This window comes from Mustela nigripes, chromosome 15, assembly GCF_022355385.1.
Source record: "Mustela nigripes isolate SB6536 chromosome 15, MUSNIG.SB6536, whole genome shotgun sequence".
In the NCBI taxonomy this organism is placed as follows: domain Eukaryota; kingdom Metazoa; phylum Chordata; class Mammalia; order Carnivora; family Mustelidae; genus Mustela; species Mustela nigripes.
The window spans coordinates 72,311,709-72,339,153 of record NC_081571.1 but is presented as its reverse complement, the minus strand read 5'-3'; the positions used below and the strand labels follow the sequence as shown (position 1 = coordinate 72,339,153).

The following is a 27,445-nucleotide window of genomic DNA, read 5'->3' as shown; positions in this document are numbered from 1 at the left end:
AAAAAAAAAAAAAAAAAAAAAAAAAAAAAAAAAAAAAAAACTTTATAGATCAAGGAGGAAATAAAACTGACAATTTTTAAGCAAACTGCAAAATTCTTTCTCCACACAGATGTTCTGAAGATCAACAGACAAGTACTTCACAAACATCTGTAATTTTTAGCTTTAAATGCAGAATCCATAATCATTCTCATTTCGAAGAGAGTAAATCGTACTCAGGTACTTAAGAATCTTCCTTTAAGATTCAACTGAAAAAAAAAAAAAAGAAAAAGAAAAAAAAGAAGGCTATACTCATTTTCATCTAGAATACAAGAATGAATGTATCTACATACACACCTATTAAATTCCTGGCCAGCTCTGCAGCAATATCACAAATTTTTTTCCTCATGCTAGACTGGGTTTCCATTTGAATAATCATCAGTAGTTCACTCTTGATGGCAGTCTGAACATCAGAAGGAAGAGTTGGATAGACTTCATCAAACGCAGAGGACAAAAGACGTCTTAGGAGAACAGCAGCCATTTGTCTAGCCTATAAATGGATCATGTGGTTAATAACTTGGGTGTCTTGGGAGAGAAAAAAATTTCCAACAAACTACATTCACTCCACCACTGATGTATTTTACTATTCTATTTTTACAATTCATTTCAAAAGCAAAAACTAGGAAAATACACAAACTCTTGTCACATTAGCCTACTGTATAGAAAATGCTACCCACAATCTGTTTTTTGTTCAAAGCTAAGGAAAAATCCCTCAACACAGATTACAAATAGGAAAATTCTTAGCCATGATAAACCTATCTTTAATTTCTACTTTTAATACATTCTTTTAAGAAAAAGAAATTAATATACCCTTAGGATGCTCCTTACCTACTTCTCCACCTGGCTGTCATTCTAGTTTACCTAATCTGACTCCTAGCCTGGCCTATCTCGCTGTATCACAGCCCTTTCATTAGCCTCTTAGATATCATGCTATCAAACCCACTTATCTTTATGCTTCATTCGAGCAAACAAACATTGTAAGTTTCTAGTGCCTAAAAGCACTAATCAATCTCAATGTGTATATTCTTATCCCATTTAAAAATCTGTAAAATTGGGGCGCCTGGGTGGCTCAGTGGGTTAAAGCCTCTGCTTAGGTCATGATCCCAGGGTCAGGGATAGAGCCCCGCATCGGGCTCCCTGCTCGGCAGGAAGCCTGCTTCCCTTCCTCTCTCTGCCTGCCTCTCTACTTATAATCTCTGTCTGTTCAAATAAATAAATAAATCTTAAAAAAAAAAAAAATCTGTAAAATATATTTAAGTTTGGCATTTTCTGTATAATATTCCTTTACATTATTTGAAGATAAATACCGTTTTAAAATTTTATCATATTAAATCAACAAGCCATTGAAACTATAAAACACAATTTTTCATCTTTTGTTTCATTTCTGGATGGCAACTACTCATTATCACTATAATCAGTTTGGGACGGTGACCAACAAAAAGGAGTTAAGCTACACAAATAAAATGTGCCAATTTTTTTCTCAAGTCATTTTTCACTGAATCTTTTTACCTTATTACTTTTGGCAAAGAACAAACTTTTAAAGAAATCTTTAATGCTCTAGAAAGGATTCAAAGTGGTTAAAATCCTTGTAAAAGTAGTTCAAGTTTATGCAGTTCTCACACTTACATTGACAACTATGAAGCCACAATCAAGATCCTGAGGCTAGTTCACAATCATCTAATTCCTAAATCAAATCAAGATTTAAAAAGGGTTCAATATATGTTTTTTAAAATAAAATTCGATAGTTTTTAGTAGTATTTATTCTTGGCTTTAAAATTTGTTTCATAGAGGGTGCCTGGGTGGCTCAGTTGGTTACGTGTCTGCCTTCAGCTGACATCAGATCTCAGGTCCTGGGACCCAGCCCCACATTGGGCTCAGTGGGGAGTCTGCTTCACCCTCTCCCCCTCCCCCTCTTCCCTATCCACGCCCTCTCTCTGAGCGCGCTCTCTCTCAAATAAAATCCTAAAAAAAAAAAAAGTTTCACAACCAACTTGATTCAATCTTTAACAATTAAAATAGCCAACTGTTTTTAAAGATGTTACTTTACATTTGTTCTTCATATTTAAATTAAAGAATCTATTATAAAAATGAAGAAGTGCCTTCTGTCAGCTATTTTTAGAGACTAGAGCACTTTATACTGTTTTCACCAAAGAACATCAAACTGCCAATTTAAACTAAGTGACCATAAGAAGTCAGGTGTAATACTATGTGGAAGTTTAGTATGACTTCCATTTCCCTCATGCTTTAATATTAGTAAATAAGCTTCACTATACAAATTAACTTAAAAAAAAAAATCATCTCTGTGCCCCGTGTGGGGCTCTAACTCATGATCCCTAAGATCCAGAGTTGTATGCTCCATGAACTGAGCCGGCCGGGCTTTCCTCACTTTACAAATTCTCAATCCCATGTTTCATAGGTGGGATTGGTTTTCTAGACTTGGGGTATTTTGATACCTTTTCCAAAATAAAGAAAATATTCATTTAACATTTAATATATATAAGAGTATTACTTCTGGAAAGGAAAAAAAAAATCCGCTGCTAAACATAGGAAAGCAGTAAGAAACAGTAAATCTGAATTTGGTAGAGTAACAAGGTCCTTGCTAAAAACCGTGATTTAAAAAGGATTCAACAAAGTGTCTCTGTCCCTAAACATCTTTAGCACATACTCTTTACTACCTAGAGATGACTATAAGCATAAAAATTTTTAAGACACATAATACATATTTTCTTAGAAACATCTGGCAACACATTAAAACACCAAATGAATTAATTTCCTCCTTTAGAATGAATTGTTTCATGGAAGAAAATTTTTTTTCTACAGCTACAGATACACTTAAATTTAATATATTTTTATGTAATTATTTGAAAACCATTAACTTAAAGTGTCCTGAACACATCATTTGACACAGAAAAAAGAAATTTCATTCTTAATAGAGGGTACTCAAAGAAAACTCTAACTGGAAAATAGCTTCTAGCAAATACTAAGTTCAATGTTCTGGTAACATCTATGCAGTCAACAACAGTTCTCATTACCCACAGACCACCATCTAATACCCAACTAGTTTTGTTAGAATGTCATACTCTCAAATACTCAAGTATACCTCCTCAGCAGCTGTTGTATTTCTGATGGCTTGTAAGAGGAATGTGATCTTTGACTGGCCTGGGATATTCTCATAGGTTTCCTACAGGAAAAAAAAAGTTTAAGGTTAGAATATGTTAAAAAATGTCATAAGCACATGAGTGAAAAGAAGTGCAGTGAAGAATGGGCAAGGTCCAAGTTAGCACTACTTAACAATCTGAGAGATATCTCAGATGAAGGAAGTCCAAGAAAGGGAAAGAAAGCATTCAAATTCTTTATGCTAATTTTTCTTTCAAGCAAAGATTATACTAAAACTTATATACATAAATAAATGAACATGGCCAGGAGACTTTATTATAATTTCTTTAATATCATTTTAATAATTATCTAGAAGTCTAGGTTTTGAGAATTAGGGCACTTCGTTCCTTCTCCGTGAATAATGTAAAAGGAGAACACATTGGTTAACAATAAAAAGTTGACACCAATCAAAAGATGATCGTCAAACTGGATCAAAATATAAGATATGCATTTTCTATAAAAGTTGAAGTATAGATTTACATGCACGTATAATTCCAACAATAGCAGTCTTTTACTGTGGAAAACACATCATTCTCTGAAATATACTTGGAATCGTTTTCCCCAAGAAGACGCTTACCTTGCCTGCTCTCTGAGAACCACCACCCCATAACCCACCTGGTTTCTCTGGACAGAAGTGACAAGGACAAGGGAGGGAACAAAGGGTCTCCCTGAATCCACATCTACCTTATTATAACTTTTTTTAAGTACTCTTTGGCATCTCTGAGATAGTGACAGATAAGGAAATAAAGGCTCAGAAGTGAAATGACCTGCCAAAGGTCACATACAATAAGCATTAGAAAGAACTCTGGTTTTCTGAGGCCAGCGGTACTGGTACTGAATGCTCGCTCTTTCTGGGTTTCACTTCTGGGGGTCCGTCTGACTCCACCAACCAACCAGTTCTATTTATGCAGTGTGCTACACAGTTCTCAAACTTCTCAAACATATCTCAATCCGAAGAATACGTGCAGGGGAAAGATTTCATTATCTTCTGATAACCTCAAGTTCTTTTCAAGTACATAGGCACACAGGAATGCAACAACGCTAAGAACTGTGACAACCATTTGCAGCTAAGGAGATGGTCTGAATTTATGTATACACAAATGAGGTAATTTATGTAGAGATATTCATAAGATGATTGCAAAAATGGCTATGTGCCTCGAGGTTTCTCACCTAATCTTTACGAATGCAACTGAAAGACCGGTTATAGCCTTTCCATTTAAACATGGTCTCTCACAGTACAATAAAAATGCCTTTTTAGTCTTTGTACCTAGCCTAGCCCCCATGCACTACAGATGCTATAAATGTTTAACACTTTAATTTCCAGTGGTCTAAATCAAGTTTCAGGGAAAAAATGCTTTACTAGGATATCACTCTCAGAAAACCTTGCCCAGCTGGGACTATTGATTTGACAGTTGTACTATGCTAATTTTAATAGACACTTATAAACAATAAGTCAAATACTAAACTCTATTCCATAAAGAATTAGAAGTCAAAGGAGAAGAGTTTAGTATGAGTGGCATCTGACTCCTGAGACAGGGTTCTCCCCATTTGTTCTGTTCCTCTGTGGCAATCCAGACATAGTATTACATTTACACCGTAACATTGGTCAAGGATAATAGTCTGGCAAAAAGAACACAGCCTTAAAATCAAGTTATTAGCCAAAGTAGGCTGAGTTCCACCAAAACAAGGATGGTATCTTTTTCTCCTTGTATTCCTAGCACCTACCACACTGGAGTGCAGCAAAAACAAAGAACATATATATAAAGACTATATAAAAATACAACTATTCTTTCTAAGAATATTCCTAGGCCAAGCAGGTTCAGTTAATGTTGCCAATGTCATGGCAAACAAAATTTCAATTCCATCTGATTTCACCATGAGCAATCAGACACTGTAAAGCAGATTTCACCTCCCCCTTCCTGCCCACAAAAAAGAAATGTTAGTAAGTACTTATCTCACTCATTCCATAAATATTTATCATGAGCCTGGGACATGGGACAAGTTTCACCTAGTACAACTTTTACCTAGTAAACACCCTGGTTCCTCAAAAATCAAGTACATTTTTTAATATGTTGTCTTCCTTCAATTAAAATCTCATTAATGAAGTTCTGTATTAGAATCAATCAAAAACAAAGTCAATGGAGAAAATAAGAATGTAAAATCCATGCATATGATTAATAAAAAATACTTAAGCTTATGTCACATAAAAATGTTTCATCATGAATGCCATGGACATTCAACTTTGTATTACCTGTCAACTACTTATTTAATTGTTTATTCATGTTATTGTGTTTTGAGACTTAGGGGCATTAGAATCATTTTCTTCAAGCATCAGAAACATGTTTTGTAAAGTTAAAGAAAAAAAAATCCTTGAAGATTTAACAGAAAATATAAAGCCCACCAAATGGTTTATACAATGGATGTTTTAAAAACTTTCAAAAGTTTTAAAGAGAGGGGCGCCTGGGTGGCTCAATAGGTTAAAGTCTCTGCCTTTGGCTCAGGTCGTGATCCCAGGGTTCTGGGATCAAGCCCTGCATCGGGCGGAGAGCAGTGAGCCTGCTCCCCTTCCTCTCTCTCTGCCTGCCTCTCTGCCAACTTGTGATCTCTGTCTGTCAAATAAATGGGGAAAAAAAAAAAAAAGTTTTGAAGACCTTTAATGTTTTTAATATATCACAATAAAAGTCTTCTACTGTACTTGATTTCACATCTGAATATAAAATAAGTCACCTTACTCAACAGTTTGGTATTTGTGTCAACTAAGTATTTTTATTTTGACTGAGTAAATTACAAAGATATCTACTGACTGTTTGCCAATTCTTTAGTTAAAAAAAAAAAAATTCCTGTATTTGCTATATCAGACTGTAATACTCAATTTAGTTTGATTACTTATAAACAGCTCATTTCATAAGGCAAAAAAAGAGGTATGAAAATATTATATGCAGCTAATTTATTTTTCAAATGTTTTCCTTTCTTAAGAAGCTCTACTTCCAGTCCAGCTTTGTGTTATGTGAGACCAGGAAACTACCCCTTTAACATTTATCTTTTTTGGGGTGTCAAATAAATATTATACTTTATAATGCCTAATTTACATATTAATGTTTCCAGGATACACAAAGTAAAATAGAGTCTAAAAAAAGTAAAAATAGAGACTAACAGTATAGTTGACCCTTGAACAAAATGGGTTTGAACTGCACGGGTCCACTTATACATGGACTTTTTTAAATGAATGCAGTATAGTACTGAAATGTATCTTCTCATGATTTTCCTCATAATTGTCTTTTCTCTAGCTTAGCTTCTTGTAAAAATGTAGTACATAGTATGTATAACATTCAAAATATGTGTTAATTGGCTGTTTATGTTACTGGTAAGGCTTCTAGTCAACAGGAGGCTATTGGTTAAGTTTCTGGGGAGTTGGGGGTATGTGAGCCAGTGTCCGAACCTCTGAGTTGTTCAAGGGTCAACTGTACTTTTCAACTGTTCTTTATGAGAAAATGTGCTGAATGCTGCTAACTATCCCCAAAGTGATGGAAGTGATAAAAGATTTACAACAGGCACCAATTGGAATTCAAGCTGAACCAGACACTGGTATTAAGTTCAATAGAAGAGAGATTCCCCACTAGGCTTGACAATAGAGACTTAAGCAACTGGAGGGAAGAGGGAGAATTAAACTCGCTTACTAATTACAATGCTGTTCTGCTTTGTAACACATGGCAATTTCCATTATGGGTTAGGATTAAGAACTTATTTTGGTGAAAAATTACCTCCAGAGTTAGCAGAATGCATTAAAATGGTTTTATAGGATCATCACATCCCTCTGATAGGAGTGCAAATTGATGCAACTAATCAATGCACATTAGTTCCAAGGACAAACGCTACTTTTAAGTATTCCACAAGTAAATCAGCAAAGACTGAAAAGATATGTATTCCTATTTTTAAGACGACACTGGGAATCTAATGTCCATTCATAGGAGGGTTGGCTGAATAATTCACTCATATGATGGAAAACTATGTAGCTGCTTTAACAGAATCTTTTATGTGGCAATGTGAAATATGTTGAGTGAAAAATCCAAGTTGCACAACAGTATGTGTATGATAGGCCCATTCGTGTAAAAATGAATGCATACATTTGCACTAGTAAGGATATTTTCAAGGACTACTCACAAGACACTTAAAAGTAGTTATCTCTGGGGAATGGGATAAAAAACGATTTGTGCTATTTAAATTTTTACCCTGAACACGTATCACATTATAATACATGAATCAAAAATCATTAGACTAACGTTAATAACTGTTTAAAGTGCTTTTTCATACAGAACTGACCTTCCTGTGTATTTACTTCACATATGATAAAACCACAAAGGTTAGCCAGCATATCCTAATCAAAGTAAATATTAACAACACTGTGATTCTAAAGACATCTGTAAAACTCAGGAGGACAAGAGGACTTGTCCCCCAATTTCATTAGCTACATGTAAAATTAATTTCTGCTCTGTAAAAATATCTAGCTCTACACCCTTCACTAAATCTATAATAATCTTTAATCTCCTGGAGGTAGAGAATTCTACATAAAATAAAATTTGAAGACAGGTTCTTATGATGCACTTAAAAGAATCTAGAAAGCTTCTGCCCTTCCCTTTTAGTGTCTCACGTATACATCGAGTTCTGGACATTGACAGCCTCAGTTCACCCTTACACTGAACTAAGTGTGTCTTGCTGCTACTTGCTAAAGGAACTTGCAGATACATCTGAAGATACTGTCTCTTGTATCCACAGCTCCCCAATTTGGAGGCCAGGAGCCAGAGGTAGTTTTAAAGAAAAAAGAGAGAGAGAGAGAGAGAGAGATTGATTCAGGTTAAATTAAATGAAATTAAAGACTTAAACATTCGGGGGCACTGGCCCACTTAAACAACGGAAGTCCCAGGGCATCGCAGTTATGTTAAGAGACCACAAATCTCTAGAGATCAAAGAAAATGTGTCCAAAGGAAGAATAAAGGTGGAAGGTGCTTAGGAAGAAACCCTAAAGGAAACTTCCCAGAATTGGGGGGCGTTATGGGGGTGGGGAGGAGGGTAACCCAGCTTCCGATGTTGAGAACGAGGCAAGAGAAAGAGGACTACATGGAAGTAAGTGGAAAGGCAAGAGAAGACACACATTTCAAAAGGAGGGGATGGGGGAGGGAAAGACGGTACCGAAGAAGGAGAGGACGGGAGAGAAAGAAGGGTGATGGGACAGGGAGCAGCCGGGGTTTGGGGCACCGGGAGGGCTAGGTTAGGCGGAGACCGAGGACCGAAGGGCGGCGGAGCCTCCCACCGGGAGAAAGCGGGAAAGAGGCAAGGGGAAGCCTGGGGGCCCGCCCCACACCCCACGTCCCTCCCCGCCGCCCGGCTTCCCCATCTGGGCGGGGGCAGCGTGTCAGGAGCCGCCGCACGTGTGTGCGAGGGGTGGCGGGGTGCTGCTAACTGGCGCCCGGCGCCGCGGCGACAAGGGCCGGAAGGGCCCGGGGGCACGGCCGGGAGCCGCGGGCTGCCTCACACGTGGGCTGCGCGGCCGCCGCCCGGCCCGGCCTGCGCCGCCACGGCTGAGCTGCCGAGGCCCGGCGGGGCGGCGGCGGCGGGGAAAGGGCGGCGCGCCGGCCCGGGCGCGGAGACGGGGGCGCGGGCGAGCTCGGTTACCTCTGCCTGTTTCCGGACCACATTGTCGGGGCTGAGCAGGTTTCCCAGGAGCAGGTAGAACTGTTGCTGCTCCGCCGCGGCCGCCGCCATTGCGCTAGGCGTGTGAGAGAGAAGGAGGGAGGGGAGACAGGAGCCGTGAGGCGCGCTGGCGGGCCGGCGGGAGGGGTGGGGGCGGGCCCAGCGCGGGGACCTGCACCAGCGGCGGCGCGGGGCTGGGGGGGCCGGGCGGGAAAGGGCCGGGCATAGGGGAAAGGGGAGGATGGGGCGGGGCCTCGCGACCCCTCACCCCGCCGCGGCCCCCAGCGCCGGCCTCTCATTGGCTCTGGGCGCGGGAGGCGGGGCCGAGGCCGCCTCCTCCGGGGCCGAGCCGATTGGCCACGCACCCTGCAGTGCCGTCACTGGCGACTCGCGGCGGGCAGCCGGGCTGGTCGCGGACGAGGTGGGGCGGGGACTCTGCCGGCCAGCTGAGGCCTAGGGTGACGTCGGGAGGGTGGCGGGAGGGGCGGGCTGGCTGGCTGGCAGCGCCGCGCCGAGGGGCGTGAGGTCCGGCTGGGGAGGTGGGGCTAGCTCCGGAGCGCGGGAGATTTCGGCGCCGCGGGCTGCCCGGCCTCCTCCTCTGCCGCCCGCTAGCCCCTCCCGGCGGCCCGAGGAGTGCCCCCCAGCTCCAGCCCCCTAGGTCCCTTGGACCCGAAACCCCCACTCCCCAGGGAGTGGGCCCCTTAGAAACCCACTTCCCACTTATATTCCACCCCCGGGGTCCCAGACTCCTCCATCTGTCAGACCCTCCGACATCCCCCCAGGACTGTGACTCAGGCCGCCCCTCTCTCCCGCCGCGCTCACCAGTGACTCACACCTTCGGCTTGTCCGGGAGAGGAGTCACTCAGCGCTTAGACTCTCCCGCCGGGCTCCCCTCCCCTCCCCAGCCCAGGGTCGCCCTGAGTTGTCCACGTAGCACACATGCCTCCACCCCCTCCCCACCCAGGATCCGAGACTGTTCCCTCTCATTCCTTGTTTCGGGGTACCGTTCTTCCAATGATGGGGAGAAGTGGAGAGAGAGAACCCCTTCCTAAAGCAACACTGGCTTGCAGGGTTGATCTAAATGTTTATTGGCTCAGCGCGGTGCTGAGGGGCCCCAAGACCTGATTTCAATGGCATAGACAATACACTCAATCTTCCTTTACAGCTGGAGCTGCCCAAATCGGAGAAAGTGTTCAAATCAAAGGGTACTTCTCTTGAGCCCCTACCGAGTCCAGTGTTTTGAGCTAAGGGTAGTAGTAGAGAAAATAATAATTTATCTTTGCCTCAAAAGGACACTGTTAGGGACAAGGTTCCACACTGGGTGAGATGGAGAGTACTAAACTTCTGGCAGACCATAGGGAATTTAATTTCCTATAGATGTCCTGAAGTTCAGCTCTCTGGAAGTCTACTTTAAAAATTTGCTTTTAAGTGAATGATTTTAAGCCTTAGCTGTATATTAGAATCCAGGCCAGTGAGTCCAGAATCTCTGGGCGGAGGCCCGGGATCGCTATTCAATTGTGATTGCCAGCCAAGATCTCTTAAAGCATTCTAATCCATTGGTGGAGAAAACTCCCTCAGAAAGTTTTAGCTGTGTCAGTGATGAGTTTTCTACAAGAGGGCTGCAGACCTATCTTTGTAGAATTGATGTTTCTTAGATGTGACCATTTGTTCTTACGACACATTATTTCTTTAAACATAGATCATTATGTAAATTAATTTGGGGGTAGTTCTGTTGTTGTTGTTGTTTACTTGATATTTATTTATTTAGGTCAGCGGTGATCATGTCTGGATTGTGAGGAGGTTTTTTCCTCACCCAAGATTATTAAGATTTTGGAAGTTATTTGCCAAAACCATTTTATGACTAGGTTACCAGTGAAGGAAGATGAGGCTTGTTTAGGGTATGGCCTCAACTCCAGTTACTTTTTAACATCTGTGGTATGTGTTTTTATTGGCAATGACCCTGTAGATTACATATATTTGTTTAATAATTATTAAATAAGAGAAATTCCAACGCAAGTCTACAGATATGTCAAGATAGGAAGCTCGTTTATTGGTAAGGCAAAGCATAATCTTATTTCAGTTTACAAATAGAACAAATTAACAACTGCTACAATATGAAATGTCAGCCTAGCCTTATTTTAATATTGTAAGTATCCAATCAAAAGGGAAGGAGATTTTTTAAGGGTAATGAATAAAGAGATCCCCAAATGGGAGAAATTCCTGTAAACTAGAGGTGGAAATCAGCCATCCTGATAACTGAGACTAGTTCTCGTGTCCAGGAAGCCTCCAAAGTAGAAAAAGCATTTCCAACATCAGGCTGGCCAGTTAGGAGAGTTCCTAATGCTCAGCCTTCTGGGAATTTATTGCACTTAGAAACCCATTTCCCATGGAAAGAGTCCTGTTTGTTTTATGAGCATTATCTCACCATAAGAGAGTAGCTCAAATACTGTATACTTGCAGCCTGCAGGAATATAGGTTTATTTCCCAAGGAGATTAGATGGTGGAAGGTAAAGAACCTTGAACTTGAGTGGAGTGAATTTGGTCTCTTACTACTTATGGGAACTTGAGTGAGCACTTAATGTCTCTAGGTCTCGATTTCTTATCTATAAAATGGAATAATAATGGCAGTTAAGATATGATATTAATCACAACAGTTCTGACATTAAGTGATAATTGGAAATGAAATGGAGGAGTGGAAAACTAAGTTTTGCTCACTCTGATTAGCTGTCATTGCTTTGGGCCAGTTAGTTCTGAACAGCCAGCCCCTGACGACTTTCACTTCGGCTTATTAGACCTGACTTACCTCTGTCAAATTCTGGAGAAATATTTGCTCAGTGCATTTATAACCGCTTGTGAAAATGGGTAAGGTTGGGAAAATGGAAGACTTGAAGTTTCTCTCAACTGTGACATGAAATCCAGGTACTTTAGTTTAGTGTTTTTTAAGGTTTATTTATTTTAGAGATGGGGGAGGGGAAGTAGGGCAGAGGGAGAGAATCTTCAAGCAGACTCCCTGCTAAGCGCAGAGCCCCACTTGGGGCTTGGGGCTCGATCTCAGAAACCTGAGGTCATGACCTGAGCCAAAATCAAGAGTCTACGCTTAACTGATTGAGCCACCCACTGCTCTGGTAATTAGGCATTTTTGATGTTCCTCAGAAGGTACTGCACAATCTGGTCATGACCTAGTTATCATAATGCAGGAGGAAAGACTACTTAACGAGACAGCATCAGTATCTTTGTATCAGTATCTTCGTCAGGTACTGTTCTTGGTTTTATGGGTTTTCGTATTGATGGGAATGGCTGGAGAAGTTAGGCTTTTAAAAACCCTGTGAAAGCTTCTCTCAGCTGGAGTAGAATCTGGTCTTGTCTGTCATTTCTGGTTTATTGGATGCTGAGTGTAAATAAAATAAGATTCTCCCAAATGAGCAATCTGTAAATTTTTAAAAGTTGCCCCAGGACCCCCAAAGAACCTCACCTACTTATCCTGGTAGTTGTAAGCACGTGTGCTCTCCCTATCATAACTTATGAGAGTCGTTTTAAATAATATAATCGAGAATATTATAACTGTATACAAATGTGAGATGATGGTATTCTTTACAGGTGTTTGTATTAATAGTTAACATGTTACAATGAAAAAAAGTTGGCTTTTTTTCTCATTTGTAAAAGGGGAATGACACTTCTTCATAGGGGTATTGTAGAAGTTAGGATAATATTTGTAAATGCTCATGGCATGGTGTCTGCATAGTACTCAGTAATTATCAGCTATTCTTAATTAGATGGATTTTAGGGTTAAATACGAAATAGACCTTAGACAAGTAATTACTGTTAAAGCTGCATGTGATATAGATGTATGCATCACACTTGTGTGTATAGAAATTGTATTGTATATTTTCTATTAGTCTCCTCCCAATTATGCAGAATAAAGTTGTACATTGGTGGATTAAGGATAGTTAGTAGGCATTGGGCTGATAAATAAGATTTCTAACTCTTTCTAATATTGATGCTCTTTGTTGCTTAGATAAGAGCCAGCAAAAGAGATGAGAACTGTTGAGAAAAGCTGTTTACTGAAAATAAAATGCTGAACTGTTTACATTTCCTCAGCTTCTTTTTATCAAGACTTTCAAGCCCCCAGTCTACTGCAGTCAGAGCATGCCGATCAGGGGCGAGTGAAACCTTCATATTCCTGAAGGGCACCGCACACAGTAGTCAGCAAATTGTTGAACTGAACACAGGCAGGGGAAATTTGGAGTCTTTCAGTTTCTTTTGCTCTCTCTCTGTTTCTCTCCCTCATAGCTTTCTATATGAAATTCACTGAATGTCTGCAGGTGTTTGGATACATTTTAGGGAGGTGTAGAGTTTGGAGGCTAGGATCACAGGTTCTAAGAGGCAGCCAAAATGAGACTTCAAATAATGACTTTACAACGTGCATGCCGTGATCTTGCTCAAGTTAATTAAACTTTCTCAACCCCAGTTCCCTCTTCCATGAAATGGAGATAACGGAAGTACCTTCCCCCATGTGTTAAAATACTTGGCATAGTGCCTAGCACAGAGTAGATGCTTAATAAATGTTAGCTGTCATTACTGATGCAGATTGAAACCTCCAAGATTTGTAAATTTAATTCTGATTGCACATCCACTTGTTAGGTTATTATATTTTTATACTCATGTAAGCAGTCATGTTATAGCAATGCATAATAAACTGTGGTTAAGAAAAAAAATTTTAAGTTTGATGCGATCATCATAGAGCATTTTAAGGCCATTATCAGTTTAAAATTCTATAGTTTTGTCCAAAGTGATAGCCAATAGCCATTGTGTTTATCTATCACTTGAGATGTAGCTAGTTTGAAATTAGATGTGCTTTAAATATAAGGTATAGACTAAATTTAAGAGACTTAGTAGAAAATTAAGAATAACAATTTTAGGGCTCCTGGCTGGGTCAGTCTGTTTAGTGTCTGTCTCTTGATTTCAGCTCAGGTCACGATCTCAGGGTTGTGAGGTTGAGCCTGAAGTCTGGCTCCATACTCAGAGGGGAGTCTGCTTAAGCTTCTCTCTCTCCGTCACCCACTGCGGATTCCTGCTCCTGCTCTCAGAGAGAGAGAACCCACCTGTACATGAATGGGCAAAAGGGCAGAGGGAGAGGGAGAAGCAGACTCCCCTCTGAGCAGCCCAAATTGGGGCTCAATCCCAGGACCCTGAGATCATGACCTGAGCCAAAGGCAGATGCTTCACTGCGACAGAGCTACCCAGGTGCCCTAAATAAATAAATCTTGAAAAAAAGAATAACAACTTTATGTTGATCACATGCAGAAATGATAACATAATGGGTTAAATAACATTTAATTATACTTTTTAATAAGTGATTATTATTTACATTAACAATTTTTCCTATTTTTACTTGTTAAAATAGGACTCTTAGAAACTTTAAAATTACATATGTGACTTGCATTTGTGGTTTCACATGATATTTCTATTCAACAGTACTTTGCTAGAGAGTAAAATTACCAACTAGCTCTGCACAAGTGTCCTACATACTTTGTTAATTTAGATGTAGGAAGTGACTTGTCAACAAAATGAAAATCAGTTACCTTATAGGACGTTCTGTTGCTTCCAGTTTTCTGACTTGATTCTCAGGGATTTGGAGACATGGCACAGTACTTCCTGAGCAGTGTTCCTTGCTTAGGAATTTCCTTTCCCTGCTATTGGACATTAAAGAGCTTTGTGAACCTCTAGAAAGTAAGACTTCATATTTGATCTTCTAGAATAAACCCTTGTATAAGTCAAGTCAATAACTAGTTAAGAACTGGGTGGGGGGGGGAGAAGAACACCTTTTTATTTTTAATGTTGATTATTTTCACTTAAATGTGGCAAATGGTTTGAAAACCATCATTCACCGTATTTTAACACCTGAAATAAAAATATACATAGCAGAAGAATTTAGTTGTAAGCTGTTTTCTGTAGAACGCACAGAAATTGAAAGTAAAAGGGTGGAAAAAGACATGCCAGACAAACAATTCAAAAGAGAGCCAAAGTGGCTATCCTATACCAGACAAAATAGATTTTAAGATAAAATTAGCTGAGACAAAGTAGGATATATTATTATGAACAGTCAATCAGTCAGGAAGACACAACAGTTATAAACACATGTACCTACCAACAAAGCCCTAAAATACATGAAGCAAAACTTACAGAATTGAAGGAAGAAGTTCAACAAAATTGTTGGCAGACTACAATCCACTCTTAATAATGGATAGGACCTCTAGGCAGAAGATGAACAAACAGAAGACATGAAAAACACTGTACACCATCTAGACCTAACAGACATCTGTAGGATACTCTATCCAACAACAGTGGGATATGTATTCTCAGTGCATATGGAATATTCTCCAGAAGAGATCACACATTGGGCCGTAAAACAAGTCTTGGTAGATTTAATAAAACCCAAATCATACTAATGTTCTCAATCCTCAGTAAAATGAAATTAGAAACCAAGCACAAAGGAAATCTGAGGAATTCACAAATAAGTGGGAGTTAACCAGCATCCTTCTAAATAACAAATTGGCTGAAGAAGAAATAACAAGAGAAATTAGGAAATACTTTAAGATGAATGAAAACAAAACCCCAGGAGACCAAAACTTATGGGATGCAGTGGAAGCAGTGCTTTTGAGAAAACTCGTAGTTGCAAACATCTTTGGTAAAAAAGAAAAGAGAGCTCAAATCAATAATGTTGCTTAGTCTCTATGAAACTGGAGGAAGGGCAAATTAAACCCAAGCAAACAGAAAGATAATAAAACCAAGAAAGGAAAAAAGTGAAATGAGAATTAAAAAAACAAGAGGAAAAAAGTTGTTCCTTGGAAAAGATCAACCAAATTGACAAACCTCTAACTAGACCAAAAAAATTAAAAATAAAAGGGGCTAACTTCCAGGAATAAAAAAAAAAACTACAATAAAATGCTATGAACAATTGTATGCTAACAAATTAGATGACGTGGATGAAATAGAAATCCCTAAAAAGTCACAACTACCAAAATGAATTTGAGAAGAAATAGAAGATCTGAATAGTGGTGTGCCTGGGTGGCTCAGATGGCTAGTGTCCAGCTCTCAGTTTCGGCTCAGGTCATGGTCTTAGGGTCCTGAGATGGAGTCTCCCATCAAGCTCTCCATTCAGCATGGAGTCTATCGGCCCTCCCCTTCCTCTCCTCCCCCTGCTTGCTATCTTAAGAAAGAATAAGGAAAATCTGAATAGACTCATAACAAGTAGAGAGATTGAATTAGTAATAAAATTTCCCACGAAATTCCAGGGCTAGATGGCCTTATTGGGGGATTCTACCAAATATTTAAAGAAGTATTAACACCAATCCTTTCTAAGCTCTTCCAAAAACTAGAAGCAGAGTGACTATTTATTCTATGAGGCCAGTTTTAAATTGATACCAAAATCAAAGACCTCACAAGGAAACTGCATACTAACATAAATATAGATGCAAAAATTCGCAACAAAGTCCTAGCAAACTGAATTCAGCAATATATAAAAAGAACCATATATCATGACTAGGTGGGATTTATCCTAGGAATGCAAAGTTGGTATAGCAAAAGAAAATCAAGCAATATTATACACCATATTAATGGAAAAAAATATATAAAGACCACATGATCATTGGAATTGATGCAGAAAAAGCCTTTGACAAAATCCAACACCCTTTCATGATAAAGATACTCAACAAGTTCAGAATAGAAGGAAACTTCCTCAAATTGCCATCTATGCAAAACCCACAGCTAATATCACAATTGCTGGAATAAAAAATGAATGCTTTCTTCCTGAGACCAAGAACAAGACAAGAATGTCCATTCTCACTGTTTCAATTCAACATTATACTGGAGAGTCACAAATAGTGGGATCTTGTATAGAGAAAATCCTGATGAATCCACAAAAATGTTCTTAAAACAAATGAATTCAGCAAGGTTGCAGGACACAAAATGAATACACAGAAATCATGTATCATGTACTAACAATGAATAATTTTAAAAATCTCTATGATAGCATCAAAAATAATAAAATACTCAACAAGTTTAGCAAACATAAGACTTATACACCAAAAATTATAAAACATGGCTAAAGAAATTTAGAAAGGTCTGAATAAATGGAAAGACAGTCTATGTGCATGATTTGGAAGACTTAATATTAAGATGACAATACTCCACACATTATTCTACAGATTTAAGCAATACCTATCAAAATTTCAACCGCTTCTTTTCTTTGGAAAAAGTTGATCCTAAAATTCATATGAATTGCAAAAGACTACACATAGCCAAAATAATCTCAAACTAGACAAAATTGAAAGACTCATGCCTTGATTTTAAATTTTATTATAAAGCTACTCTGTGATACTGGCATAATGATAGATGTAAAGATCAATGAACTTGAATGAGGACTTCAGAAATAAACCTTATATTTGTGGTCAATTGATTTTTGAGAAGGGTGCTATGATGGTTGACTTTAGGTTTCAGCTTGGGTGGGCTATAGTGCCCAGTTGTTTGGTCAAACACTAGATGTTTCTGTGAAAGTGTTTGTAGGTGAGATTAACATTTACAAGTCAGCTGACTCTAAGTAGATTACCCTCCATAATGGGTGGGTCTCATCTGACCAGTGGAAGGCCTTCATAGCAAAGGCAGGTTTCTAAAGGAAGAAACAGTTTTGCCTCAGGACCTAGAAACATTTGGGTTGCTCTGTAAATTTCAGACTCCATACTGCAAAATCAAATCTTGCCTGAATTTCCATTTGCTGCCCTGCCCTAAGGATTTCAGACATGCCAGCCCCCATAATCACATGGGCTAGTTCCTTAAAATAGATCTCTTTATATATATATCCCATTGGTTCTTTTTCTCTGGAGAACCCCGACAAATGCAGGTCCCAAGGCCATTCATGTGAAGGAACAGTCTTTTCAACAAATGTTTCTGGTACATTTGGATATCCACGTGCAAAAGAATGAAGCTGAACTGGTACCTTGTACCATATGCAAATCTCAAAATGGGGCATAGACCTAAATATAGCAGAGAAAACTGTGAAATTCTTAGAAGAAAGCATAAGGCCTTTTTTTTTTTTTTTAAAGATTTTATTTATTTATTTGACAGACAGAGATCACAAGTAGGCAGAGAGGCAGGCAGAGAGAGAGGAGGAAGCAGGCTCCCTGTTGAGCAGAGAGCCCGACATGGGGCTCGATCCCAGAACCCTGGAATCATGACCCGAGCTGAAGGCACAGGCTTTAACCCACTGAGCCACCCAGGCCCCCAAAGCATAAGGCCTTTGATTAGGCAATGGTTTCTTAGATATGGCACCAAAATTATAAAAGACAAAAAAAAAAAAAAAAGATTACATTGGACTTCATCAAAATTAAAAACTTCTGTGCATCAAAGGAAACCATCAAGAGAGTGAAAAGACAGCCCACAGAATGAGAGAGAGTATTTGCTCAACCTGTATCTGACTTGTATCCAAAATATATAAAAAACTGTTACACTCAATAACAAAAAGACACCTGATTAAAAAGTAAGCAAAATAGACATTTGAATAGACCTTTCCACACTGAAGATACATAAATGCAAATGGCTAGTGAGTACGTTAAAAGATGTCCAACATCATTAGTCATTAGGGAAATACAAATCAGAACCAAGAAAAGGGTATACCACTAGGAGAACTATCATAAAACAATAGCAAGTATTGATGAGGATGTGGAGAAATTAGACCCCTCATACTCGAACCTTGGTACATTGCTGTGGGATTGTAAATTGGTGCAGTCAAGTTGACAAACAGTTCGGCAATTTCTTAAAAGTTACACATAAAGTTACCATACGACCCAGCAAGTCTACTAAATCCGTGTGCAAGAGAAATGGAAACATATGTCTACACAAAAACCACGTACATCATTGTTCATAGCAACATTATTCATAATAGCCGAGATGTGGAAACAATCCAAAATATCCATAAAATGATGGATAGACAAAATGTGGTATATTTGGCAATAAAAAGAAACAAATTATGGTTACATATTGTGATGTGGATGAAACTTAAAAATATTATGCTAAGTGAAAGAAGCCAGACACAAGAAGTCACATAGTTTCTGGTTCCATTTCTGTGAAATGTGCACAAGCAGCCAGTCCATAGATGTAGGAAGTATATTTGTGGTTGCCAGGGGCCTGGAGGGGAGAGGAGGGAAAGTGGGGTGACTGTTCGTGGTATGGAGTTTTTTTGGGGGGGTGATGAAAATGTTCTGGAATGTGGTAGTGACGATGGATGCAAAACTGTGAAACTACTAAACAATTGTACATTTTAAAAAGTGTGAACTTTATGGGATGTGAATTATATCTCAATAAAGGTGTAATTTTTTTTTAAGATTTTATTTATTTATTTGTCAGAGAGAGAGGAGCGAGAGTGAGCACAGGCAGACAGAGAGGTAGGCAGAGGCAGAGGGAGAAGCAGGCTCCCTGCCAAGCAAGGAGCCCGATGTGGGACTCGATCCCAGGACGCTGGGATCATGACCTGAGCTGAAGGCAGCTGCTTAACCAACTGAGCCACCCAGGCGTCCCAATAAAGGTGTAATTTTAAGATTTTATTTATTTATTCAACACAGAGAGAGACAAAGAGAGATCACAAGTAGGCAGAGAGGCAGGCAGAGAGAGGGGGAAGCAGGCTCCCTGCTGAGCAGAGAGCCCAATACGGGGCTCGATCCCAGAACCCTAAGATCATGACCTGAGCCAAAGGGAGAGGCCTAACCCACGGAGCCACCCAGATGCCCCCCAATAAAGGTGTAATTTAAAAAAAACAATGTTTTTCTTGAGTGATCTGAAGGAGTTTGATCCAGACCTCAATTACTATTTTGTTTTCTATTTTCACACTGTTTTTAATTCAATTCAGAATACATGGAGGACAGCATCCTTAACCTTCAAACCTGAGCATTCCTAAGCCATTATTTTGGAGGAAAGGGACTAGGGAGATACTGGTGTCTATATATTTCCCTCTCCATGCATTTGTTATTTATAGCAAGCATCTCATGGTTTGGATACTCTGATGTGCATATTTTACCTCATGCATTATGATGGCATTCACAGTGGAATATCAATTGTGACATCAATGTATAGCTCAGATTTTCTTGAACTGGCAGGAGATATATTTAGGTGTCTGTAGTTAATGAGGTAGAAACCAAAGCAGCCTCATAATATAGTTCATACTCTTTAATTCCATCCACATTTTGTGTTGTACTGTTTTATGACACACTTAACTGTGTCTGCCATTTTTTTTTTAACATTTTACTTATTCACTTATTTAGCAAATACTTATTGGGCCCTTACTCTGCAGTGGGCACTCCTTGTAGGGAGTGAGCGGGACTGGGTTCCCGACTTCATGGAGCTGATCTTTTAGAAGCCAGACGAGAGAAAAGTCAACTGAGTAGATTAGATAACACCTAAGATAACCACTGGGAAGGAGATAATGGGTCAGGAATGACTGGGTGGAGTTGGGTGCTCTGTTGTGGGAGCTCTTTGAGCAGAGACTTGAAAGATGGGACAAGTTGAAAAAATGGGAGACATTCCCATTTCCAGCAGAGGACACGGCAAGTGCAAAAGCCCCCAGACAAAACGGAATCTGGTGTGTTCCTGGGAGGAAAGAAGGGTGCAGCCAGAGAGGAGAAAGCCGTGAGGGGAGGGCCGAGAGGCTAACAGAGGCCAGACCGAGGGGACATTGTGATGTCTCAGTAGTATGACTTTAAGTCGAACGGTTTAAGTAAGGGATAGGACTGGTTTTAACAGATCATTTCACATGTAAACAGTTATAAAAGGTAATTTGGGGGCAATATTGAAATCAGTAGGAGGGAGTGAGGAGGCTGGGGGAGCCTCGGGTCACTGTGGCACTCCAGGCCAGAGAATAAGGTGTCGGACTACAGCAATTGCCAGTGTCCAGAGTGGGCGGGTTGAGCTAGTTTGCTCTCCAAAATAGAGCAGGGTGTAGGGTGCCGAGGCAGGTCCGAGTTTTGTGGGACCTGACAACGCAATTCGAGGGCCCTCTGTAAGGAAACAAACACTGAACATGGGGGGGCTCCGTGTGAGCGAATGATCTGGAAGCTTAAGCTCTCCGAGCTCCATGCTGAATCCTCTAGACGACATAAGATAGAGAAGTTGAGGCTGCCTAGGATTTTGATCTGAACAACGGCAATGCCTCGAATGTGAGGATGTGTTGGGGTAAGTTCTGGCGAGAAGAAATTGATAGGCGAGTTTCATTCATGGCAAGTTTGAGATGCGTAGGAGACATCCAAGTGGGGGAATGTCCAGCAAGCAGGTGGACGGGGATGTCTGGAACTCAGAAAGAGGGTGGCGCTGGACATACCCACTGAGGCATCACATTCATGGCTTTTAAGGCTGTGGAAGTGGATGGCGTCTCCTGGGGAAGACACAAGAGGGTCAAGGACTCAGCCCTGAGACATCCCAACACTTAAGAGCCCAGGCAGTGGAGGTTTGTAATTCACACGTAATATAAATATAATCCTAAGAGGGAACTGATGGTAGTACATTGAGCACGATTAGTCATCTTAAATTCTAATTCCCTTTTGATCTCTGGTTGGCAAGGGATTAATACCTAGGAGTCCACTAATGAACATCAAGGTAGTTGGAAGAACAAGTAGGCACAGATGTTAAAGAAAAAGTCAATCCTATCACATTATATTTGAAAGGATTATTTTTAATTTGCATTTTTTTCTTTTGTACTTCAGGAGTGATGATATTTATTTGGTGCTAAAGAAATACTATTTTCTCTAAATTTTCTTCTCTGCTCAGCTCTCTTACCATCTAATCTACCTCTCTACCTCTCACTTAGAAACAATGCTATAACAATACGGAATTAAAATAATTATTTAAAGACACTATTTCAAACTAATACTAAGATGTCCGATGCTGTCTTCTTCCAATCTCAATGGAAGTGTGTATCTAATTAGCTTTCTTTATGCTGATGTTTTTGCTCGATTATCAGAGAGATAATAGTTCCGCCCTTTTAAAAAATGTGGGAAGGGACTGGGGAAAAGCAGGAATGTGTTTTAAGTTCTCAGTGTCACATAAAATAAGCACGGTATTGAAACCCTGTTGTAAAGAGGCCTGTGCTACTTCAATTCAGATGTAAGTCCAGTATTTTCTTTTAAAACAGAACTGCATACAGAGAATCTTGGTACAGCACAGCTTAAAACTGAAATATTGATTGGTTCTTGTGTCTAAACACCATCATCTTAAAGGGATTCCATCATTTCTTATTCTGGTTGGTTTCAGGCAGAATCAGTTGCAAGAACTTCTGTTCTTCTGGGGGCTCAGCCATTACACACTGACTGTTTAGTGGTTTTGAGCTTCAGATCAGGGCTAAATCCCTTCCAAGGAAAGAAAACTATTCTATTTAAAAACTAGAAGAAAATGACAAGACTTAAGCTGTTAACTTGAAAAGAGGGTTTAGAGGAAAGGCATCTAGAGCATATTAAGTCAAGGTAAGGAGATAGAAAGTGAAATTGGTCCTATTTTTAACAGGGAAGTCAGGGGAGACCTTTTTGAAGAGTGGATATTTTAACAATCTGAAAAGGGGCTGCTTCATGGAAATTAGTTTTCTGAAAAAGCAAAGTTATTTCAAAGATGAATATTAATAATGCTCCACCATTCTGTGCATCAGATTTGTTATTCATGATATCCTAGCCAAGGAGACTTGGCTCTCTTCTGTGTCTGAGTGCTAACCTTCTGTACATTATCTCATTCAATGAAGCTTCAACCACTTCTCCATGAAAAAAAAAAAAAAAGTACTGGGGCGGGGGATCCTGATTCCAGTGGGAATACCACCCCTAACCAGCTATGATCTTGAACTTGGCCCTGAAGTCTTCTCTAGGCCTCCACTTGCTCATCTGTAAATCGGAGAGCATTGGACTTGATTCCTGTGGGTATCTTCCCAGCCCCAGCATTTGAGGGTCATTAAGGCAATTATCACACTGTGTTGAAATAGGGTGATGAATACAGACGCCACTTAGGGTTGCTCATCCCGAAACGAATTCACTCTAGGTCTCTGAGATTTGGTGTCTTATATCACTGACTACTTTTCTCGAAGTTTTTTTTTTTTTTTTTTTTCCTGTCAGTCATCTGCCACTTAATGTAAGTGCCAACATAAAATGACGGCTGCCTCTTCTTGTCAGCTGCTCTCATCATCTGGTTTGCTGCATGCTTTGGAAACGTGCATTAAAAAGGCTATGAAACAGATGCAGAGGACAGGGCAGACCATATAGAGTAGCCCACATGAGCTTTATGACAATTATTTGGTCACCCAGTTATTTTTAATTTGAGAGTTCGTATGTTCCAGTTGTGTAACTGTCCTAAGACGCTAACACAAAGCTGTGTCCCACTACTAGAGTTACAGATGTTTTCACACATATAAACAAGTGACAGAACAATGGAGCAAAACTGATTAGAAAGGTCCAAATCATTTTCTGTGTAATAAAGGCATTGCCATTGACAATTATTTTAGAGAGAAGGCGTGCTTGAGTAGGGGCAGGGGCAGAGGGAGAAGGAAGGGGAGTCTCAGAGCCCAAAGCAGGGCTTGATTTCATGACCCTGAGATCATGACCCTGAGGTCATGACCTGGGCTGAAACCAAGAGTCAGGCACATAACTGACTGAGCCACCCAGGTGCCCCCAATTTTTTTAATACCTAGATAGGGGATTAAACTCTAAGAGAAGCAGTTAAGATAAGCCATTAGGTTAGTTGTCTTTTTGCTACTTAGTGGTTGATTTAATTTTCCCACAATGGAAATGAATTATGTTTTCCTTCATTTACTTGACTAGTGATCTCTGAAAATTAAGATAAAATGTACTCAGCCTGTGCAACCATAAGGTATTTAGATATTTTTAATATTTTTGGAGGTCTAAGGTAGGACCTCTAAAGATCTTAAACAAAATTGTTTGAGTCACTTGAGAAATTAAGAATCAGCCCTTAAAAGTCAAACTTTTAAGGGTTTCCCTTCTATAGAAAAGTAAGATAGAAAATCCTGGTGGATTGGATTTTGGTTAGTTGGTGAATAAGTGGTGAAATGATCGTGAATATCACAATTGTAGGAAAAAGTAGGGCCTTTTTGTCATAAAGGAAATAACACAATTAGCAATGGCCAGAGACCGAACAAGGTGACAGTGATAGTCCTACCTGGGTACTGCAAGGGTCCTGATCAGGGAGAACAGCTGTGCCCATACATGGGTCCTGGAAAGGTTTCCCCCGGAACCACCTAAATGAAATAAAACCTCATTTCTTACTATTTTGGGGTGGTTACACACACAGTTAAGACTACGGTCTACATTCTTTTGGGCAACCCTAATCAAGTGATGCTTTCTTAAGTAAATGAAAGTAGTTGGCAGCTGATCTAAGAAGACACAGTATCAGGGAACAATGAGCAGTCATGTTATTCTCATTCTTTCGTTCTTGGTTTCTGTCTACTAAGTTCTCTGTCCTTTCCCTTCCTTGTTGAGACTACCATGGGGACTCTGGAAGGTAAGAGAGCTAAAAGGGCCTCCTGGATCTCACACAGAGAGACCTCCCCACCTAGAACCACCCAAATCGGTCCCTTGGTATGGATTAAGTTCTTAAATTTTTTCATCTAAATTTGAGGTTTGGGAATTACTTACAGTAGTCAAAGCTGTCCTCGGCACTGTGGTTGCTCCAGTCGTGGGATGTCATTAATCCCACAGTTCTGGCCTCATGGCTCAGAGAGGTCACCATGGAGACATCTGACTGCAATTATGACCCGCTGCAGGCAAGCAGTGTCATGCTGTTGGCCTGTTTCAATTTGCCCACCATCCAAGCTTCAGAGTCCATCCGGGCATTTACATATTAGAGGTTAACCAATTTGTTCCCAAAGCCACAGAAGGCAAAGGGAGCTTTAAGAACATAAAACTCGTGCTGTTGATTGGGTTCACATGTTGTCATCAGCTTCACTTTGAAACTACTGGAGTGGTTTCCTTATCTATGGATTTCAATTCTATTCTAGTAATCAACACCTAAAAGAGCAACTGATTTCTAGAATAGATCAAGATAAATTTCTATGGAAACAAAAGAAATTCCCTATTAAATGCATTTTTGGCAGTTTGGTTTATAGTTCAAATTCTTTTCTTTTTTTTTTTTTAAAGATTTTGTTTATTTATTTATTTGACAGACAGAGATCACAAGTAGGCAGAGACGCAGGCAGAGAGAGAGGAGGAAGCAGGCTCTCTGCCGAGCAGAGAGCCTGATGTGGGGCTCGATCCCAGGACTCTGAGACCATGACCTGAGCCGAAGGCAGAGGCTTTAACCCACTGAGCCACCCAGGTGCCCCTATAGTTCAAATTCTTATACGATATATTCACTTACCAAGTTTGGCCTAGATTGTCCTGGTACTCTGTGACCTAGTTTTGCTACATCTAGCATTCCATCATTCTGTTTATTAATTTTCATAGACAATTAATTAAAGCTGAACTTTAATTAAAAGTCAACTTTTTGGTTTTTAAAATTGTTTCATAGGACATGTTCAGACCCTTCTGGATGGGTCATATTTTTTATTGGCGACATGTGACGTCTAAGCACTTTCAAGGTCTCTGCAAATCCTGAAATCTCTTCAGCTCCATTCCTTGCTGCTTTGTCCTCATTTCCATCACATGTTCTGATGTTTGGGCTCATAGGCAGGGGTGATGGCGGTAAGGTGTCCTTGCGGCTTTTTGCTCAAAGATCCTGCCAAGAATCCAAAACCAGAACTTTCACAGGTTAAGAATCACTGATTGAGGGGCGCCTGGGTGGCTCAGTGGGTTGAGGCCTCTGCTTTCAGCTCAGGTCATGGTCACAGGGTCCTGGGATTGAGCCCCACCTTGGGCTCTCTGCTCCGCGGGGATCCTGCTTCCCTTCCCTTCTCTCTCTGCCTGCCTCTCTGCCTACTTGTGATCTCTGTCTGTCAAATAAATAAATAAATAATCTTTAAAAAAAAAAAAGAATCACTGATTGAATTATAAGGTGATTATAAGATGTATGAAGAACATATTAAAAGAAAAAATTCTAGCCCTTTCTCCAACCCTTATGATATTGACAGTTGTTTCCTTTTTTGGAAGGTGCTGGCTGACCTTGGCTGCCGTGGCTGAACTTTGGGCATGACAGACCTACACCAAAGACTGGATTCAGGGGAATATCCATTGTTTTGTTCATCAGCAGGCACAGGAGCAAGAATAGTTGAGTAGGAAATATCACAGTGGATCAAGGTAGGCTAGAGAATCCGGTGTGGGGAGCACTATGGTGGGTGTTTTGCATTATGGCCCCATTCGCCTTTTAGGCCACTCAATATCTAGCCACAGATGAGCCAGAAGAGTCTTGGGTCATCCAAAAGCTCTGTGACTTGTTTTTCTTCTCCTTTTTAAAATGTAAACTTTCTAATGATCATTTAGATATTTTGCCCTTCTTCAGTTAATAGTTCAGATCCTTCAAGCTGTTCACGTAGCCTTCGTAACATTCCCTTTAATCCTGCTATTTAGGATGCTGGTGAGCGGACTGTGTCAGTGATGGATTATATAAATGGCCTCTGTCTTAAAAAAAAAAAAGAAAAGAAAAACTCCTATCCTCAATTCTATCCTATCTTCAATTCTATCTTCAATGAACACATACTGTTTTCAAGTGATCAACTGTGGTGTCTTCGGTTGCCCCAGAACTGGTCATAATTTTTTACTCTTAACTTTCAAATCTTACCTCTACCCACTCACAAGTGGGTACATCCTTATTTCCTTCCTATCATCCTGAGCCTTATTTTTGGGACTGTTGAGCCTACAGACTTAAAAAAAAAAAAAAACTTAAAAATATTTTTGAAATGTTCACATTTAAATAAAGCAACATGATAAATTATTATAGAGATGAAGGGAAAGGCCTAGATGCAGAGGGCTGGCTTTGCCCATCCATGTCTGTACCTTTCCTGAACACATTTGCACTGAGCCCCTGCTGAATTGCTTATCTTGAGATGCATGATTTCATGTTACATCATTCATTTAGGGAAACAGCTCAACTATACTCTCAGCTGGGGTTGAAGATGGATCATCTCGTAATGTAATTCAGACAAAAACTGGGTTTGTCTTCTCAGGCAATAATTTCAAAGTGTCCTAGAAAATTGCCCTAGAAGCCCACTGGCCCCTTCTGTGTCAGTTTGTGGCCTAATATAAACAGCATGTTTTGCAGGACTCACCACCACTCAAAGGACCTTCCCAAAATGTATCTCTACACAAAAGTTCATCTTTGCAGGATGTGGAGACCTTTGGAAGCATTTTATCTTCAGCTTCCATTCTATGAAAATCTGACATGAGATATGACCAGAGATTCATAGAATTAGAAAGAACTAGAATAAATCAAATTCATTTGATTAGGACTCATATAGTTTATATAATGGAAAATTAGGTGTGAAGCAGCCCAAAGATTAAGAATCTAGTATACAGTTAACCTTTCAAAAGGAAATTTTTCTGGGCTCTTGGGTGGCTCACTTGGCTAAGCATTCAACTCTTGGTTTTGGCTCAGGTTGTGA

General features: G+C 40.0%; 1 protein-coding gene and 1 long non-coding RNA gene across 3 annotated transcripts in view; one reads left to right on the top strand and one right to left on the bottom strand.

The window, feature by feature from the left end:
* IPO5 (importin 5) overlaps positions 1-9,061 on the bottom strand; it is a 42,520-nt gene extending 33,459 nt beyond the window's left edge. The window contains exons 1-3 of the mRNA XM_059378176.1: positions 8,863-9,061; positions 3,137-3,217; positions 334-526 (exon numbers count right to left, since the gene is read on the bottom strand). Coding sequence (XP_059234159.1) covers positions 334-526; positions 3,137-3,217; positions 8,863-8,952 — 364 coding nt within the window. The 5' untranslated portion in view covers positions 8,953-9,061. The remainder of the gene's footprint in view (positions 1-333; positions 527-3,136; positions 3,218-8,862) is intronic.
* The window catches only part of LOC132002910 (uncharacterized), a 29,401-nt gene continuing 10,785 nt past the window's right edge, over positions 8,830-27,445 (top strand). For both annotated transcript variants that reach the window (XR_009400082.1, XR_009400081.1), the window contains exons 1-2: positions 8,830-8,916; positions 25,998-26,144. This is a non-coding gene — a long non-coding RNA (uncharacterized LOC132002910). The remainder of the gene's footprint in view (positions 8,917-25,997; positions 26,145-27,445) is intronic.